The 18,344-nt window shown below is 37.2% G+C and overlaps 1 protein-coding gene and 1 non-coding gene across 6 annotated transcripts in view; both read left to right on the plus strand.

Annotated features, from left to right (window-relative positions):
• SH3D19 (SH3 domain containing 19) overlaps nucleotides 1-18,344 on the plus strand; it is a 135,225-nt gene that overhangs the window by 83,165 nt on the left and 33,716 nt on the right. For 2 of the 5 annotated variants that reach the window (XM_039875981.1, XM_039875977.1), the window contains exons 3-7: nucleotides 6,241-6,281; nucleotides 11,839-11,881; nucleotides 13,582-13,720; nucleotides 13,850-14,012; nucleotides 14,718-15,689. In XM_039875981.1, the coding sequence (XP_039731915.1) occupies nucleotides 6,241-6,281; nucleotides 11,839-11,881; nucleotides 13,582-13,720; nucleotides 13,850-14,012; nucleotides 14,718-15,689 (1,358 nt within the window). Of the gene's footprint in view, nucleotides 1-6,240; nucleotides 6,282-10,449; nucleotides 10,481-11,838; nucleotides 11,882-13,581; nucleotides 13,721-13,849; nucleotides 14,013-14,717; nucleotides 15,690-18,344 lie in introns of those variants that run through there. The other 3 variants (XM_039875978.1, XM_039875979.1, XM_039875980.1) reach the window with 3 other exon arrangements.
• Nucleotides 2,863-2,981, plus strand: LOC120613654 (5S ribosomal RNA). The gene has a single exon (XR_005655745.1). It is a non-coding gene; the product is annotated as a 5S ribosomal RNA (ribosomal RNA).

Raw genomic sequence — 18,344 nt, forward strand, 5'->3', positions numbered from 1 at the left:
TTTTTTTGATGCTTTTAGAAGACACGTTTACTCTATGAATCTTTTAAAATATACTGAAAAGATAGAACTACTCATTTGGGAGCAGTCATACTCAGTGTCTATAGACTTAATGAACAGTCGTGCACTTACTGAAGGTATCCTCAGATATGCACCCTAAAACTTGCTTTTCTCTGGGCTCTCTAATCTAGAAATTTTTTATACTTGTTGGGTAACTTCATATAATCAGTGGTCATAATTTTAAATGACTTTAAAATCCTTTAGCTACCAGATATGTTCTTGGTATCCAATGGAAAAGTTTTCCCGTGACCTTGCAAAACATCCATATTTAGCTGGTGGACGTGCTGCTTGCACTCCTTATGTAATAGGGAAATTATTAAATATATACAGTAAAAGTTCATGTCTACCCTCTTTTAAAATTACTTTACCAATTCCCAGGGGAGAACAAATCCAAGTGTTGTTAGAATGAACTCAGCTGTTTTCTGTGTTCTCTTTTACATTCTTGGTCAAAGTCTGGCTTTATGACAGAAACTCTTAAGAACTGCCTGATTTTGAAGAACTTGGTTAAAGGAATTTTTAAAAATGGATATGTAATTTCATTGATTTGATTTTACTGTTTTGTGTATATTTATTCCAAATCGTTATTTCCCCCACTATTGATTGAGCCAACTTTATTCTGACTTTGATATCGCCGAGACTTGGCGAAAAGACAGAAATGTAATGCTGTAGGTAGCTCTAACCTTAGGGCTTAGCTAACCTGAAACCTTTGATCAAGTGATTACAAAGCCTAAGAAATTGGTGGCTATGGTACTCATCTTTAAAAGATTTTAAAAAATAATTATCGGTGTAGGAAAATCTTAGTGTCCCATAACAACTTAATTTATGTACTTTTATTAATAACATTTAAACCTAGCTTTTAAAAAATATCTGCCTCACTATTTCAAATAAAAAATGGAGCTAATATTTTAGAAGTTGTTCTTTTTTTTTTTAGATTTTAAAGGCATGATTTCAAACTGATCTAAATTCTAACTTGTTGGAAACATCACTTACTTAGTGCTTAGATAAGTTTCAGATGCCTAAAATATGTATTTGTTTTTGCAATGAGAAATAGAAAACGATTATCCCTCACTGGTTTTATTTTAATCCCATAAAGAATGGGGAAACATGAAATCACTTTTCTCATTTTTTTTCTTTCCCTGCTGTCTTCTACCAAACCCTCTGATTTTTTTCATATGTTTTTATTCATAGTAAGATTTTATTCTTTACAAGAGACTATTACACTGATTAATTGAGATGAATTTGGTCTCATCTAAAAATACCACATGCTGTGGATAAGGCATCTTCTCAGATATTCGTATGCATGCACACAGCTCTTTGTTTGTAACGTATTTTTTTGCTAGCCCAGCTCCAAATATCAGCTGCTTCTAAAACTTTTGAATTTTAGTGCTGATTTTGATTGCCACATCAGGTATCGATGCTATGTGGCTATCTCTTTAAGGTATTAATACAGAATGATTCAAAGTGAATTAGGAATATGTCAAGACGAAGGCCAAAAATATTGGTTTATACTAATTGTACCGCCACTAAAAAATTAATCCCCTCATTTTTACTCTGATAGATTTATCAGGTTGTATGTATATAGGGTCCGATTTCTCTTTTCCTCCTTTTAATTCTTTCTAACCTCTGTTCCTGCATCCTTAATATGACTTGAAATTTAAATAACCTATTAGTCAGATACTATCAGTTACTTATCTACATATATGTTCCTTTGATTTTCAGTGTCTGCAAAGGAAGAGAGTTATTTTCAGGTTCTTTTTTAAATGTTTATTCACGCAGTAACAAAGTAAAAAAGATAACTAAAAGCTATAGCCAAAAATGTTAGAATTAAGAGCTAATCTCCCTAACTCTGACATCAGAAAGTGTTATCAGGTATGCCTCTAAGTTCACAGCAGGAAGTGTAGGGGGTGGTGTCATTACCATTTTCTGTATCTCACTGTCTTCCATCATTTTGCATAATAGGACCAAGAAAAGAGAAAATAGATGATATGATCTGATGAGAACCCACATATTAGAGTACTTATATATGTTTAGTACAAAACAAACTAACACATAAAGCTGATTTTTTTTTCAGATTAGTGAGAAACTACTGTTATGAGAAATCTTTTCTCTGTCTCTGTTCTCTTTGAGTATTTATTTCATCCTTGGACAGAGCAGAGGGTTTTTAAGTTACGTTTGCTTCCTATTATATAGGTGTTAGGACTCTGTTTATAGACTGTGATGTAGGAAATATTTGCCTTTAATTTTTCCTTCTGTAGTGTGACCAAGTGACTCTTTGGATTTTTACCAAGTTTCCTGTGTCCTAATTTGTCTTGCCAGGTTGTGTCCCCTGACAGTCTTGTGATTGTTGCAGGAGTTTTCCCTGAATGTCCCTAAGGAAGTGTCCAAAGGGAGGCCTCAGCCTTTTTGGTAGGAGCTCTGCTGCATACAGTTTTGAAACCAGCATGGCAAGTTTTAGAGAAGGGTGTAGTGTTCTACTCTTTTTAAAATTTTTTAAAGAACTTCTCTTTACAGCCTTTAAAAGTCATTGTTAAATAAGGTGTAATGGGTGAGTCATTTGTTTTTAGGAGACTTGTTCTTTACATATGACCTAAAATATTTTATGGTATGGAATCTGAACATGCGAAGAGGACTTTAGAAATTGACTTTTTTAATTTGCCATAATTTTTTAATTGAAGTTTTACATGCAACATCATTCCAGTATGTACATTTCCTAAGAAGTTTATAGTCTAATAGAAGAAGTAATACACCAGAATACCTTGAATACAAGGTAAAAGGTATATGAAAGTCCTAATTTTAAGTAAAGCATTCGACGGTCATGCTACCCTGAATGTGCCCAATCTCGTCTGATCTTGGAAGCTAAGCAGGGTCGGGCCTGGTTAGTACTTGGATGGGAGACCACCTTGGAATACCAGGTGCTGTAGACATTTAAAAAAAAAGAAAGAAAGAAAGAAAAGCAAGAATGTAAAAAAAAAAAAAAAAAAGAAAGAAAGAAAGAAAAGCAGGAATTCCCACAAAGTGTAGGCTCCTCCCTTTTTGTAGGTTTCTCACTAGACTTTGAGCCCCTTACAGGCAGGGACTGTGTGTCCTAGTTGATCTTGTATCTTTGGTATCTTGCCTAATGCCTGAAATAGCATAAGCTATTTCAACCAACATTTCTTGGTTGAAAATTAAAAATTACTTTTAACAGATAAATGCATGCTTGCCTTTTGCTCAAAAATACAGAAATCATCAGCTAATAAGACAAAACTTGAAAAATCAATTCTGGCTCTTATGGGTATTTCCAGTGGAAACTTCCATGTATTTGTCTAACATTTTATTATTCCCTCACTTTTTCCTGGCATATAATAGACACCCCTTTAGAACTATGCTATTCTTTTGATGCCTTTTACCAACAAATAACTTCTGATCATAAAATTGAATTCTACTTTATTACTGTATATCCAGGAAAGAAAGGGTTAGATTTTAGCTCTTTGCCTTTCTAGGTTTTCTGTATAAACTTTCTGTAGACCACTTTAGGTCAATGTGGAGTTAAGCTATAGATCGTCCCAGGCACTGTGTAAAATGCTTTAATGGATTCTTCCTCTTCCTCTTTGAAACAACCTCATGAGGAAGCTGAGTTATCATTGCTTTTATACACAAGAGGCCTTAAAGAAGCTAAGTAATTTGCACAAAGTCACACCAGCCAGCAAGTGGAGGCATAAGGAGGGAATATGTACAACTGGACTCCAGAACTAGCTCTCTGAACCAGCAAGCTCTACTGCCCACTCCTCTGATTAGTGGTCATGTGGCCATGTCTATCGCCCCATGGTGACCATCCTTCCTGAAGGTTCTCAGCTGAGACATGAGCCTGAGTTCCTGCTGAAGGACAGTCCCTGTGAAGTTTTCTCTTAAGACTGTAGAGTGCTACCTTCATGTGTAGCCTTTGTTCCTCAGAAAGATGAAGATGAAGGATTGTCTTCAAAACCAGTTTGGCATCCATAGCTACATTTGAGATACAGAAATTATATGTACTGCACAGCCAGGAGGCTACTCCAGCATCTCCCCAGACGGCTTCAAATACATGAAAATGTATTTGATCACAGGCCTTCTTTTTTAATTTTCCCTACCATGAAACCTGTTAACCTCTAAGGAGAACTTTAAACTTTGTAGTTTAGGTTTTAGACGTAAGATATTGGTTGGTTGGTTGGTTTCCAGATCTAGTCTAAACATGATACTGCAGATCTTGAGGCTTATAGAACTTGGGCTGACTTCAGTCAAAATTCTATTTTGTGCCAAGGTTTAATCGAAGTATAACATACAAGAAAAGGCACAAAGCATATAGCTCAATGGATTACATCTACTTAGCATCTTAGAAGACCCCCTCCATATTAGTTTCTTAGGGCTGCCATAACAAAATACCACATACTGGGTGACTTAAAACAATAAAGATGATTGCCTTGCACTTCTGGAGGTCAGAAGTCTGAAATGAAGGCGTCAGCAGGGCCATCCTCTGAATCCATGGCAGAGTCCTTCGTTGCCTCTTCTTTAGCTTCAAGTGGTTCGTCGGCAGTCTTTGGCATTCCCTGGCTTGCAGAGCTGCATCGCTCCAATCTTTGACTTCGTCATCACGTGGCATTTCCCTGTGTGTCTCTTTTTTCTTATGGCCTCTTCTAAGGATACTAGTTATACTGGATTAGGGGCCAACCCTATTCCAATATGATCTCACCTTAACTAATTACATCTGTAATGACTCTATTTCTAAATAAGGTCACACTCTGAGGACTAGAGTTTAAGAGTTCAACATGTTTTGTTTTTTTGTGGTGGGGGGCAGATTGACCCAAATATCCACCATGCTCCACCCCAGTCAATACACTCCCCTCTTTCACGAAGGTAATTAATAAAAGATCTTTTAAAGTAATAATAACAAACCAAATCAGTGGTTATAAGCAAGGGGATTATGATGTAGACATTCAGTAACATCTTTTATACCCTACCTGGACACACATGGAACTTTGATGTTTTTGTCCTTGCTTCTAAATACTGATTTTGATTGTTTTAATTACAGTACCTGAGTCAACAGATACAATATTAACATGCAGATTCTCTCTAGTTTTGCCCTAAGAAGTTCTTCTAGAACCTTCAGTCAACCTGTTTGCATTTTAGCGCTGTTACCTCTTCCGTAATACCTTATACTGTTTTTTCCCAAGTAGTTGTTTACAGAAAACCTTCAAGAACATTAAAAAAATCAGTATTGATAAGAAATATTTATGTTTTTATATTATAGTCCCAGCTTCATAGTGTTAGAGACCGCCTGAGCCTAATTTTTTTTTTTTTCTTTTCTGGCAGAATAGCGTGTCCTTAAAGTGTCTCTCCCATAAAATGGACTGCTATGCATCTTCCTGTTGTATCTATCTAAGGAATAGCAAGAGGATTTATAAATTACCACAAAAATTCGAAAATACATATAAATTTTAAAAGAGAAAAAGTGAAGAATTTTATAAACAAACTTTTTTTTCTAAATGATATCACTAAACTTTAATGGTTATATATATTTTTTCTAAATGATTCCAAAAACAATTAGCCCATCTTGTATGAATAAAGACAACACACAAACAGCCTCGCAGACTAATAACTTAAACCTTTGCAGCCTAGAGAATAATAATCAATGAGTAAACAGAGGCTTGGAAGAGTTGTGTGACTTGCCTAAGGTCACACAGTAAGATCAGTGCAAGCAGAGACTTTTAAGTGTTGATGTTTTTAATTCTAATCTTGGGAAGAAACGTGTTAGTCTTTAGTTCACATTGACTGTGAGGATGATCTTTTTTTGATTTGAGAAGACAGAAGTTCCAATGTCAAGCACAAAAGAAATGGGAGGGTCAAAACCTTTTGAGCACCTTGTAATTCTGACATCAAGCAGTGTCCAGAATTCATTGGAAGACACAGTATGTAGGTAGCTATGAAAACAATTTTAAGGCAAAATTTTGCAGATATACTCCTCACCTCCCATAAAACATCTTAAATATCAAAGGCAATTTTGAAAAGTTTTTTAGTTTGTGTTTTGTAAAGATAATAGACCAGTGATTAATGTATTAAACTTGCTGTTTGGCGCCATATTGGGTCTCAGAAATGACCTGGCACGATGAATGATTCTTTTTTAGAAGGATTAATGAGTGTGTAATAAATTTTCTTTCTTTCTTTTTCTAGCCAAGGACCCTTGTCATCCATTAGAGCGGTAATCAAGAGATGTAAGTTTGTTTTTTCCTGTTCTGTATTTTCCTCTGTAATAATTTTAAATGATGGTTTAGATTTCTAGCAAGTGATTGTATTTGATGAATCTTACAAAGACTCCAACAAGAAGAGCTTCTGTTAAAGAGTAATAAACCATTACAGCCATGCAACTAGTTTTTCAACTTTCTTTTCAACTTTTCTTTATTGATAAGCCAGTTCCTCAGAACAGTATTTTTCTCTTGTAAAACTAAGCTGTTAAAAAACAAACAAACAAACAAACTGGATTATCTAGTCAGTTTCTATGATCTAATATAAATTTTATGTAACTATTTTCTATAGGTAGGAACATCTGATGAGTTTTTAAAATATCAAAGCCTCTCTTTTTTGATTCATTTGCTTCCAGAGTACTTTTATTTAACTGTAAATGTCTGTGGAGAACATAGTAGACAGATAGAAGTGCTGTAGTAGAAGTCTCTCCAGAACAGTAGATTCACACTAACTTTCCCTCTTGGCTAAAGTTTTAAAACTTGCTCTTGGTGTGTAGAGTTTTAAGATCTTTTTAAATAAAAGACTGTTAAGTTCACTTTTTCAAATAGAACGTGGATTACCTATTATAAAACAAAGAAAAGAAAGGGGTTTTTATATGTTCTTTACATTACTTGAGCTGAGATCACCACCATGAGGATAATGTATATTATTTTTGGAAACATAATTCTGTAATATTTAATATGAATTTAAGGTGTCCACAGGTTGTGAAGTGCATGCATCTGAGCTCATTGTGGTGAATAGTTTGTATGGTGGCAATATAGAAAGATATTCCACATTTCCCCACATTTCATTTTTGTTGTTGTCGATGGTGAATTACAAAACTGTGGGAATGCCACAGTGTGTACTGAAGGGAGTTCAGATACGAAGATGAAAAATTCATGATAGCTTCACATACCTTAGAGCCCTTTGGGTGTGGGTGGGGGGATGGGGGAGGGAGGGAGAAAATTTAAATAGGAAATTACAGTCTAGAATTTAGGCAAGAATTTCTTCCTGGAGATACAGTTTGGGCGTGATCAAGGTTATAGGCAAAATCCTGGGAGTAGCTAAACATTTAGGGAGAAAGTGTGCAGGATAAAGAAGATGACAAAGGACAGAGTCTTGGGAAGCAGTGATGTCTGGGGTCAAGCTGTGCCTTTTAGGTGCCATAGGGCAAAAGATACATGACCTAGAAAACCCAGCTCTGCTGAGAGGAGGGCCTCCTTTCACTGGGTCCTGTCTGCTGGCTCTCGCCTTTGTTCTCTGGCTTCTTACTTTTCCTCTATCTTGGGTTTCAGGATTTCTTTGTTGAGAATTGTAATCTGTACTTGACTTCCCCCTAGCTTTTTCAGGATGGATTTTACTTACCCTGAGGCCCTATGCCATGCAAGCTTTAAGGAGAAGGCAGCTAAGGAGAAGTGGGCAAAAAAAGGCTGAAAAAGAATGATCAGTATAATAGAACAGCTAGGGGACCACTGTGTGTTAGAGTCAAGGGAAGTGAGGTTTTCCAAAAACATGAGTGAACCACAAATAGCTGTTACTGCTGCAGCAAGGTCAGGCAAAAAGGCTGCTGAGAATGGGTCATTGTATGTGGCACTTAGGAAGTCAGCGGTGACCTTTGAGAGAACAGTTTCAGTAAAACATTGAAGCTGGAAGTCACACTTCAACGTGAACAATGAATGGAATATGTGGAAGTTGGGACAGCTGGAGTAGGCTACTCTTATGAAATTTGGTTGGTAAACAGGAGAAGGAAGGGGACTGTAGCTTGAGAAGGGACGAGGGTCAAACAGAGAGGAGATCCAAACATGTTCACAGACTGTTTAGGAAGAGGAAGCTTGGAGGCCTTAGTAGGCAGCAGGGAAGGGATCAGTGGAGAGATCGGACTAGCCAGAGAAAAGGAAATTGGCGAAGTAGGCCTAGCAGAGAGGAAGGAGAAGGTGAAACAGAGGGAAAACTCTTGCTTTGAGGAATCTCTTTTAAAAAACAACCCAGTTATCTTTTAATTTTTTGTATGCATTTCTTTGTATATACTAAAGAACTATTTGCTGGTTGTCTTTATTGCTGATGTTTAGATAAGAAGGCCAAACACATCCTCACATGATGCCATGTAAATACAGATTGAAGAATAATCATGCCAGTCTTTCTCTTTTTCCCTTTGCCCATTCTACAAGAAGTTGTAAATAATTTCTGTATTACCCAACCTACTGAAATGTTTGCTTTCCTCTCCCAGACTCAATCACTGAACACTGTCAAGGAGAAAGACTTTATCACATTTTTAAAGCAATATCACTTAAATGGTTATAGTTTAAATTATTTCATAATGGGTCTGGTTCCAGTCAAGCCTTGAGGTCTTCCTTATTTCATTCATTCTTATGAGCCCTTGTTACTTTGGGTAACGATCTTAAAAGTGTTCTAACTGGATATCATGCTTTTCCTTTCATTAACTTTTTAAAAGAAAAATATTCTTTGAAATTTAGATTTAGCTAATATTCATTGCCTACAGTAAGTCAGGAACTGTTCATATATGTTATAAAATAATGCTCTGCGTGGTAGGTATTAACTTCATTTTACGGATGGTAAGGGCACTGAGTCTCAGAGAGGTTAAATGACTTCACAAGGTAGAGCTGAGATGTGAACCTATACTTTCTGGCTCCAAGACCATGAGCATTCCGCTCCATGGATGTTCTTGTTATCATGGCAGACATATTTAGCTCATATCCTATCTCAAGCAGTTGTAGTTAGTTATTTTTTATTATTGTGATTTTCATTGGTAAGGTAGGATTATAGCAAGAACGCTTATAATGTAATAATCCTTCTATGTGTTTATTTCTTCTGACCATCATTTAAGCAACATTTTTTAATTATTCAGAATCAGGACAAGCATTGAGCACTCCGAGATCCACAAGGAGTTAAACTGCTTAAAGGAGCAAACTGCTCTCAGCCTGTCCTGTAATGGGCTGTGTGCCCAGGGATAATTCATTTAGCCTCTCTGTATCTCAGGCTCCTCATCTGTAAGGTTGGAGTAGGATGATCACTGAGGGTCCTTTCATGCTTATGTTCCTGTTGGAACTTACAAAGATTCTTATTAGTGTTAATATTGCAAATCCAGATCTCAGTCTTTTATAAACAGCTGGATATGAGTTTGTTTTGTACTTAGAATTTAACCTTATGAACTAGAAAAATTTGAGAATAGTTCTGTGACATGATACTATAACTTTAACTGAAAATACTGCCTTTATTCTGTGGCCTTAATCCAAAACGCATGTGAGACTAGCAGCTTGTGGCAGGAGTCAAAATGAATGTGTTGGTTTGGATAGACATTGGTGACAAATTCAAGTTTCCTGGCAACAGCTACATCAGATCTGTTTAATCTGGGAAAGTGAGAATGAGATTAAGCAGACAATTAGGAAATTAGCAGGAAGAGTATAAATTAATACATGAACTCTGCCATGAAAATCTAAAGTATTTCTAGCTGCTAAACTTGTTCCACACTGACACAAAGTGCCAGCCATTCTATAAAGAGAGAAAAAAGAGATGAGTGAATGTGAAAAAAAACAAAAAAAAATCAGAGCAGGAGAGAGGAAAGCCGTGCTTCTCAAAGGATGTGGAGCTCTGTAAGCATGCTCGGAGACCTTCTCACTCCTCATTCTGCTGCATTCAGAGTGGCACTACCACTCTGCCAACCAGGGAGCCTGTAACCCATTCTCTCTGGTGCGAAGGGGCAGAATCAAGTGAAAAGATTTAAAAGAATATAAATTGACTACTGAATTTCCTTTAAGTATTATTCATACTTTAAAATTGATTCCTATTGAAGTAGCAAATTGATTTTGCAGAATGGCTTTTGGATCTTTTTTGCACTGTTAAAAACTGTAGGCAGATTTTTATTTTTTTATTTATTTTTTATTTTTTTACTGTGGTTATGTGTGTGGATATATCTTGGTCTGTACAGATAATATCTTTGCTGCAACGTCTTTCTTTACTCCCTGAAACTATGGTTCATCAACTTTTCCTTTCCGTCGAAGTGTGCAGAGTGGAGGAAAACAGTGGTATGGCAAGACAGTCTTGCTCCTGAATTCTTTTTAGAGCACAGGAAGCTGAGTTCACTCTTTTCTCTCTTTCCTCTTCTATAACCCCTTCTTTTTTTCCCTTAGCACTCATGAATAGTGCACAGCAAAAATGCCCCATGGAAGAGGTATGTTCGTGACAATAAATAACATGATGTCTTTTACAAGTGCTGTGTCTGCTGATTCTGGCTTTAGTGATGGTGATGATGTGGTTGTAGTACACTCAGTGATCCTCTGACTTAACGAAACTATTTTTACAAATCAGACACACCACTGTAGCCTCTCTGTCCTTTTATTCTAGTAGCCAAAATGCACCTCAGCTTGATTTAACTCTTGTTAAAAATGTAATAGTCAAACCAGTTGATAATATGAATACAGGACATCCTCCAGCTTGGGATCCAAGGGTTTGGGTTTCAAATGTTGAGTTTGCTTTGACAGCCCAGAGTAGGTTCAGCCTTCAGAGCTCCAACCCCACCCGCCTTAATTTCATCCTCACTTTCACCTCTACTCCTGCCTCCTTAGTTTCATCAGCTTCCTTCTTCATAGAGAATCAGAAGTTAATAGGAGGGAAAAAGAAAAGATTCATACTTTCAACCTTTTCAAATTAGAAGAATTGGTAAAGTAGAGTATTGGAGAGATATAAAAGCAACTAGTAGAAACAGTTTATAGCTGAAACAAATTCCGCTTGTGTCCAACTCATTACACTATAGTATTTGTAGATTTTTTTAAAAAGAATCTTTAGAATGTGCTCCTTGAAAATAGAGGTAATGTTCTCTATTGAACATATGTGTAATATGTGACCCTATATGTGACATATTTTCCAGATCATCTGATTAAGATGTAATTTAATTTTAAAATAAAATTGAAAAAAATTTAAATGGCCTAGTTTTTGAGTTTAAGAATTCAAGAAGTCAGTGCTGCATATACAATAATACATGCTATAAACATGTTTATAAAAGTGATATGAACATTTTTTACATTTCTTATCTCTTAATATAAGTAATTAACAACTTAAAGGTTGTAAAACTCCAGGTAAGTTAGAAAATAGATGAAAATTTGACCACCATCACTCTCTTTACAATAAAGCTATAAACAAATACTACAAAAGTATAGTCATGGGTCAGAATAGATATTTAAAAATATTTTCTGCCCACTCTTATTTCATGTCATAATGCTCTTAACGTGCAATTTTTACCTAATTGTCTTCTCTGTTCATTCTTTAAATTATTTTCAGAACTGCAGAATGTGCTTTGAGGAGTTTTTGAAATCTATGTTTCTTTATGAAATTCAAATGTATAACTATAATTAACTTTATACCATATGAACGATTATTTTGATTTGCTTTTCTATTATGGATGTTAAAATCCATACATTCTATATGATGGCAAGTATGTCATTTTTTCCCAATAATATAACCTATAAAAATTTAAACCTCTATTGAATGTACAAATTTTGTACTATATCAATTTATTTTTTTCTTTTACAGCTTCTCGGACTTCTATTCAGAGTGAGCTTCATCGAGATAGGAGGTATGGTTATTATTTATAATAGAGGACACCTATTCTGCTAATGAAATAAAAGTGTATTACAGCAAATTAAATGTTTCTCTTTCATTAGCAGTGTATTATAGTGTTCTGCCTCATCGATACATTTCCTGAATTAATCTGTAAATTTGAATGATGAAGACTGGGAAAAGAAGCAACACAAGCCTAAAAATGTACTTTTGACAGCATTATTTACTGACATCAGTTTAAAAATGTTTATTAAGCAACTGCTATGTGTAAAGCATTGTTAGAACTGCTTCAAAGAAATGCTTTGTACCTCGTAGCTACTTGGTAGATAAATGGATGGGTTATAGGATAGGAAATTGAGTGGAAGAATAAAAGAAAAGAGGCAGGCAGTCTGGATAGGTAGCTGGATGAATAAATGGCAGATGGTTGGGTGGAAAAAGGGAAGGAGGGGAGAAGAGAGGAATGAGTTGCTGGATAGATAGAAGAAAGGACCAATAGAGAGGCAGATAGAGAGGGTTGAATGGAATAAAAGGTGGATGAATAGATGAGTGAATTTTTTTATAAGACATGGTCCTTGCTTTCAAATTTCTTAACGATATAATATAGGGGAATGAAGAACAAGGACTTTAGAGTCAGACATTACCAAGTTCACATCCTGACTACGTTTTCATCATGTGACCTCGGGCAAGCTACTTAACCTTTCTTAGTTTTAATATCCCTATTTTTAAAATGGTGCTAACCATACCTACCTCATAGGTTGTCACAGCGATTAATGCGGGTAAAGTGGTTAACATTTATTAACTAGTAACTCTTATTATTTAGTTAGACAAAAGCTATAAACTGAGGTTCTTAAGTAATACCAGTCAAGTTTAATCAGTGAGCAGGTTCTACTGTTTCACAAGGTAGCACGAGAGAGTATGTGCATGATGATGGCAGTGCTTTTTTGTTTTTGTTTTTGTTTTCCATGGAATACCAGAGAAAGGAAGAGAGTATCATCATCCCTATTTGTTAGATGAGAAAATTGAGGCTCAGAGAGGTTGGTTGATTTGTTTAGTCACACAGTTGGTATTTGTTAGGAAATTGAGTTGAAGGAAGATTTAAACATTAAACTGTAGAATCAGTCAGGTTAAGAAAATGATGAAAGAATCGACGCCTAAGTCACTGTGGCTCTTCACAACTGACCAGGAACACAAACAGACACATCATGGTCTAGAAGCGAACATGTAAACTCTAAACACTTAAAGATCACTTTGAATTGGGACAGAGGTGGAATGAGGAGGAAGAAGATATTCTATTTATATGGTATCATTTCAGAGTATATACTTTATAATAACAGAAAACTAAAGAATTTTATTTGACCAGTGCACTTTTCTACCTTACGATATATTTATGTTTGTGCAGAGCCCTGGAATGAAAAGGTTGTATGAGCCTTACTTATTCATTGTTCTTATCAACCAAGACAGAATTAAGTGTGCTTAGGCTACATCTCTAATTTTTTGAGGCCAAAATCATAGAGGATGACTGTCATTTGATCCTTTGAAGCCTACCTGGGTGTACTGTTAGAGATAGCCCAGGCCAGACAGGTCACTTCTATGACTCTGGTGGCTCTTATGTCCTTTTTGTTGGTGGTGGTTGCTTTTATGAAGCTTTGAACATCTGCAAATAGACAATAGCTTGTTACTAACCTGCAAAACCTCACTGAGGCTTCTGTCTGCTAGGCGCCCAGAGATCACCATTGTGGCAGCTGAGCCGCTGAGACCGGCCTCCTGGTTTTCAGGAGCCCCACCCCCAGGACTGGGATTTCCTCCATCCTCTGCAGCAGGCCCTTGGAGACCCAATGAGCTGGTTCCTGCCGAGGTGAATAAGTACTCTGTTATCTCTTTGTATTTTATTTTAAAAGTGAAGTTCAAAGAAAAGAACAGTGAGACTATTAACATGTTGGCTATCACTCATAGATGTCTAAAATCTTTGGTCTTTATTTTGCAGCTCCCACCATCTTATGAACAAGTCATAAAAGAAATCAACCAAGTTCAAGTTAATACCACAAATAATAATAATGCTGCTGCCACTCCGAGGCACACTATCACTTCTGCAACTCAGACTGACTTTTCGGAAGAAATAGACAACGATCTGCCTCAAAGTAATGCAAGTAATTTGTCTTCTCTAATTCTGACCTAGTTCTAGGGAATAAATCAGTAGGCTTTAGCCTTTAAAATAATTTGCAATTTGTACATAATTCATTGAGCTCTCCTTCCCAGTCAGTGTGAACGTGTGAGCTTTCTGTACTTGGGTTTGCTGTGATAATTATAATAGCTCATTATCATGAGCTGCAGGCCTAATCTCTTGCGTTCACCCTAGTTCATGTGACAAAAACATCATCCTTTAAACTCATGGTTGGTATTACTGCTGATGCCCTTTATTTCCATTGAGAAGGATGTTATATTTAGCAACTTAAACTTGATAGGCTGCTAAAGATGATTGTCCTATTAGGCTTTTAAAAAGCATTGTTTTAGGTTAGTAGATGAGAGTAAATTTGGAAAAGTAAAGCAAGAATTGTTGGAATTTTGACAAGAGAGAGGAATGGTTTGTGTGATAAGTCTACTAAGAATCAGAAATTTAATGGTGTTTTAAACTATTACATAATGAATGTTTGTTATATGAATGAATTTAACTTGGAGAACACTCCTGCAGGAAGCTGAGTATAAACATTTCCCCCATTGATTTTGGAGTTACTTTTTACTAAGAAAACCAAAATCCCTTGCTATTTTACATGTATATTTTTAAAATCTGTGTGTCTTCTATTATTTTTCCTTTTAATATTGCAACTTTTTTTTGTTCTTTTTGGTCTCGTCAGCACTACAGGCACCTCTTAAACCTCTTCAGCCTTCTCCAGTTGTCTCAGACATTGATCTGCCAACAAATGTGGCACCTTTAATAGTCTTTGATATTTCTGAAGAACAGAATTGTCTAGAAAACTCCAGTGCTACAAGATGTCCAGTGCCAAAACCAAGATCAAAAAGCAACCTCAGACCAGTAGCCAGAGATACTCATGTTAAAGAGCAGAATCACCAGAAAATCAGCCCAGTGGTCACAGGAGAAGAATCACCCCCACGCCGGCCGCACTCCGTGTTGGACTTGAATGGTCAGGCAGTGATGAACATTATGAACACAGAACGAAGCCAAAATAGTATTGTTTCACAGATCAAAGCCTTCGATAGTCAGACAAATACAGAAACCTCAGGACCGCCCAAAAGACCAGAGATTGCCCCCCGCACACTCCCTCCAAGGCCTGCCGTGGCCCCCAAACCAACTGCTACCAGAGCTTGTGGAGGATCGGACTCCTGGAATGAAAACAGATTCAATGTGGCCTCTAGGGAAGGGCTCACCCCACACTTTCCCCCGAAAGAAGCAGGGAGCATCCCAGTAACCAAACCTGAATTGCCAAAGAAACCAAATCCTGGCCTTACACGAAGCATTAATCATGAGATTCCAGGTGGAGGGTCTGTGTCTGACAGCCCTGATTGTGGAAAGAAAGTTCCAACTCCTGCTCCTCGGCCTTTGCTGCCGAAGAAATCAGTTTCCTCAGAAAACTCCACCTACCCTGCAGCTTTGCTGAAACCAGTCACTGTTCCTCCCCGACTGTCAGTGGCATCACAAGCCAAAGCATTCAGGTCACTGGGTGAAGGACCCTCGGCCAGTCCCCCAGTCCCAGGTCTGCAGAGCAAGCCTCCAGGGGACATCGACCTCATCAGTTTCGATGATGATGTTCTACCCACCCCATCTGGGAACCTGGTTGAAGACTCCGTTGGTTCAGAGGTGGTTCTGGGTGAGTAAGAATCAGGAGTGGAGGGGACTCTTGAATGACACTTGCTGTTTTAGTTTCCAGGACGTAAGTTATTGAGGCATGTATGTGCATGTGTGTGCACATGCATGTGTGTATACAGACAGGAAGAAACACAGAGAGATTAAAAAACATGGAACCGGATGGGAGATGGAAATGGAGAGGAAAGGGGATATGGAGACAGAAGGAGGGAGACACACACACTGATCACTATTTGAGCCAGGAATGAGCAGACTGAGATTAGGAACTAAACTAGATGTAAGGCTGACTCCCTTACTCTGGCAGGTGGAGATTCAGGCGTTAGAAGGTTGCAGGGGAAAGTTCTTATAGATGGGAAGTCATGCAGCGGCCTCAGAAGGGCTCCTCAGATTGAACCAGCCCCACTGGGAGTGCTGGGAGAGGGACCAGCCCTGGGAGAACTCTGGCAAGAGCAATGCAAGGAGTGAGGATCCAGCCATATGGTGCAATTTTTTTTTCCCATAATATTCACAGAACCTCTTCCCTAGGGAATGCAAAGTTTTGTAAATAAAATACAACAGTTTTAAGTTTCCTGCCAAGATCAGGACAATTAAATTTCCCAAGAGGCAGAGAGTATGTTTTTTGTTTTTATTTTTTTGTCATACCGTTCAATGGAGGGTGTGATGGTAAAGCTTATCTTTGATTTGTCAAACTAATCTCTTTTACTTGTCATTAATAAGATTCCTTTTACTGCTATTTACTTATTTGGGTAAAATTTGTGAACATATAAGCTTGATAGTATTTCCAAAAGGTTGAAAATACTCAAAAGTTGTCATCTTATAAATGTTTAACATGAATCAACATGGTATAAGCTCTGTGATTCAAAACTGGATTCTGCACAGCACGGGTGTATTTTAAATGATAACAAACACATATTTGTTAAACATTTATTATGCACATAACATGGTAACTGGCTACAGCATGCCTCTTGTCCATAAGGAGTGTTAGAATATATTGCGTTTCTACAGTATTCCAAGCCCTCTATTAGGTACCCTGACATACATTATTTAATTTAATGCTTACAGTAACCTTCTACAAGGTATCATTAGCTTCAACTTGCAGATGAAGAAAACAAGGCTGAGAGACATCAATGGGTTACTTGCCCAGTGTCATAAAACTACAACTTTCCATGGCAAGATTCAAACTCAGTCTTTTTAAGCCTAGTTTTTTTACTATATCATGTTGTCCAACATTTTCATGAATCTTTAAACCATGTAACACATTAAAAACTTTTCAAGTCTTTGTTATATCATTTTCTTATTTAAACCTCTTTAGTGTTACAAGGTTCAAGGTAGGGCAGGGATGGGTAAATCCAACAGCAGAAAGCTGCTTAAGGTGTTGAAACTACTAGTATAGGCCAAAGAAATGTCACTGTTTGTGGAAACTCCTAGATTCTGTGGTGATGGCAACTTGGTTAGTAATTGCTGAGACCTTATTCTGTGTCATTAAGCAGATAATTATGTCATCTTGAGGAAGGTCCCCAGTATACATTCGACATGAATACAGTGTCAGGCTTCACTCAGCCTTTTCTGTTTCTTGATTTCTACCGCTTCATTGCACAACATGTAATTTTCAAGGTAGTCTTTTAGCAAAGTGTGTAGTTTGCTTGCCCTACCTGACCGAGCATTGCTCTTGACTGTGGAGTTGTACTGAACACTTGATGTTCTGATCCTCTTCCTATGTTCTGCACCTCACTTAGTGACATCATCACACACCCCGCCTTCCCTAGGGAATCCTAGAGATCATCCTTGGGTCTTCCTACCTGTCACACAGTGGCTGGTTGTTTGGTCTTGGAGTCAGACTGGCCAGGATCTACTGCTTAATTGGTATGTGACCCTGGGCAATTTACTTAACCCCGTGAGTGCTTCGATGTCCTCATCTGTAAAACACGATAATAATACTCATGTTTTACAGATGTGATTATGTGGATTCCATGTAATTATGCAGGAAAGCCCTATCACGTAGTCTGAAGTATAGTGAGTGCTTATTAAACAATATTTGTAGTCTTTGCCCTTCACATCCAATTAGTTACCAACTCCTGCTGGTTTTATCTTCCGAATAGTTCTTGAATCTTCCTCTCATTTCCGTCCCTCCTGCTACTGCCCCGTTTTAGGCCCTTACACCCAAATTACCTCAGTGGTCTCCTACAACTGTTCCTGCTGCTTCCTCAAACCCCTCCTCCATGTTATAGCTACCGGAGCGATTGTTCTGGAGTGTACATTGGACCTTGTTACCTCTCTGCTTAGTGCCATCTAGAGGCCTTCGGGATCACCTCTGAATTCCTCAACATGGAGAGGTTTTTGTTTCTTTATTGATTTGGGCTGTGTGACTTTTTGATGGTATATCAACAGCATTGTCTTTGTAAATAAAGGATTATGGCTTAATCATCGTGGTATCAGCCAGAAACTGGGAGAGGAACAGAAGAGAAAGGAGAGACGCTCACAAATATGTCTTTCCTTCTCTTTCTCTTCCCTAAAAAATAAAGAAAATTTAATAAAATAGTTTTCATTAAATGAAGTTGCTGAATTAATCTCAGGAAATAGAGATCAGAAAATACCAAAGCTATGAAAACATTGTAAAGATTAGGAAAATTATTAAAGGAAAACTCATAAAACAGTCAAT

Source organism: Pteropus medius, unplaced genomic scaffold, assembly GCF_902729225.1.
Source record: "Pteropus medius unplaced genomic scaffold, Ma_sr-lr_union100, whole genome shotgun sequence".
Lineage (NCBI taxonomy): Eukaryota > Metazoa > Chordata > Mammalia > Chiroptera > Pteropodidae > Pteropus > Pteropus medius.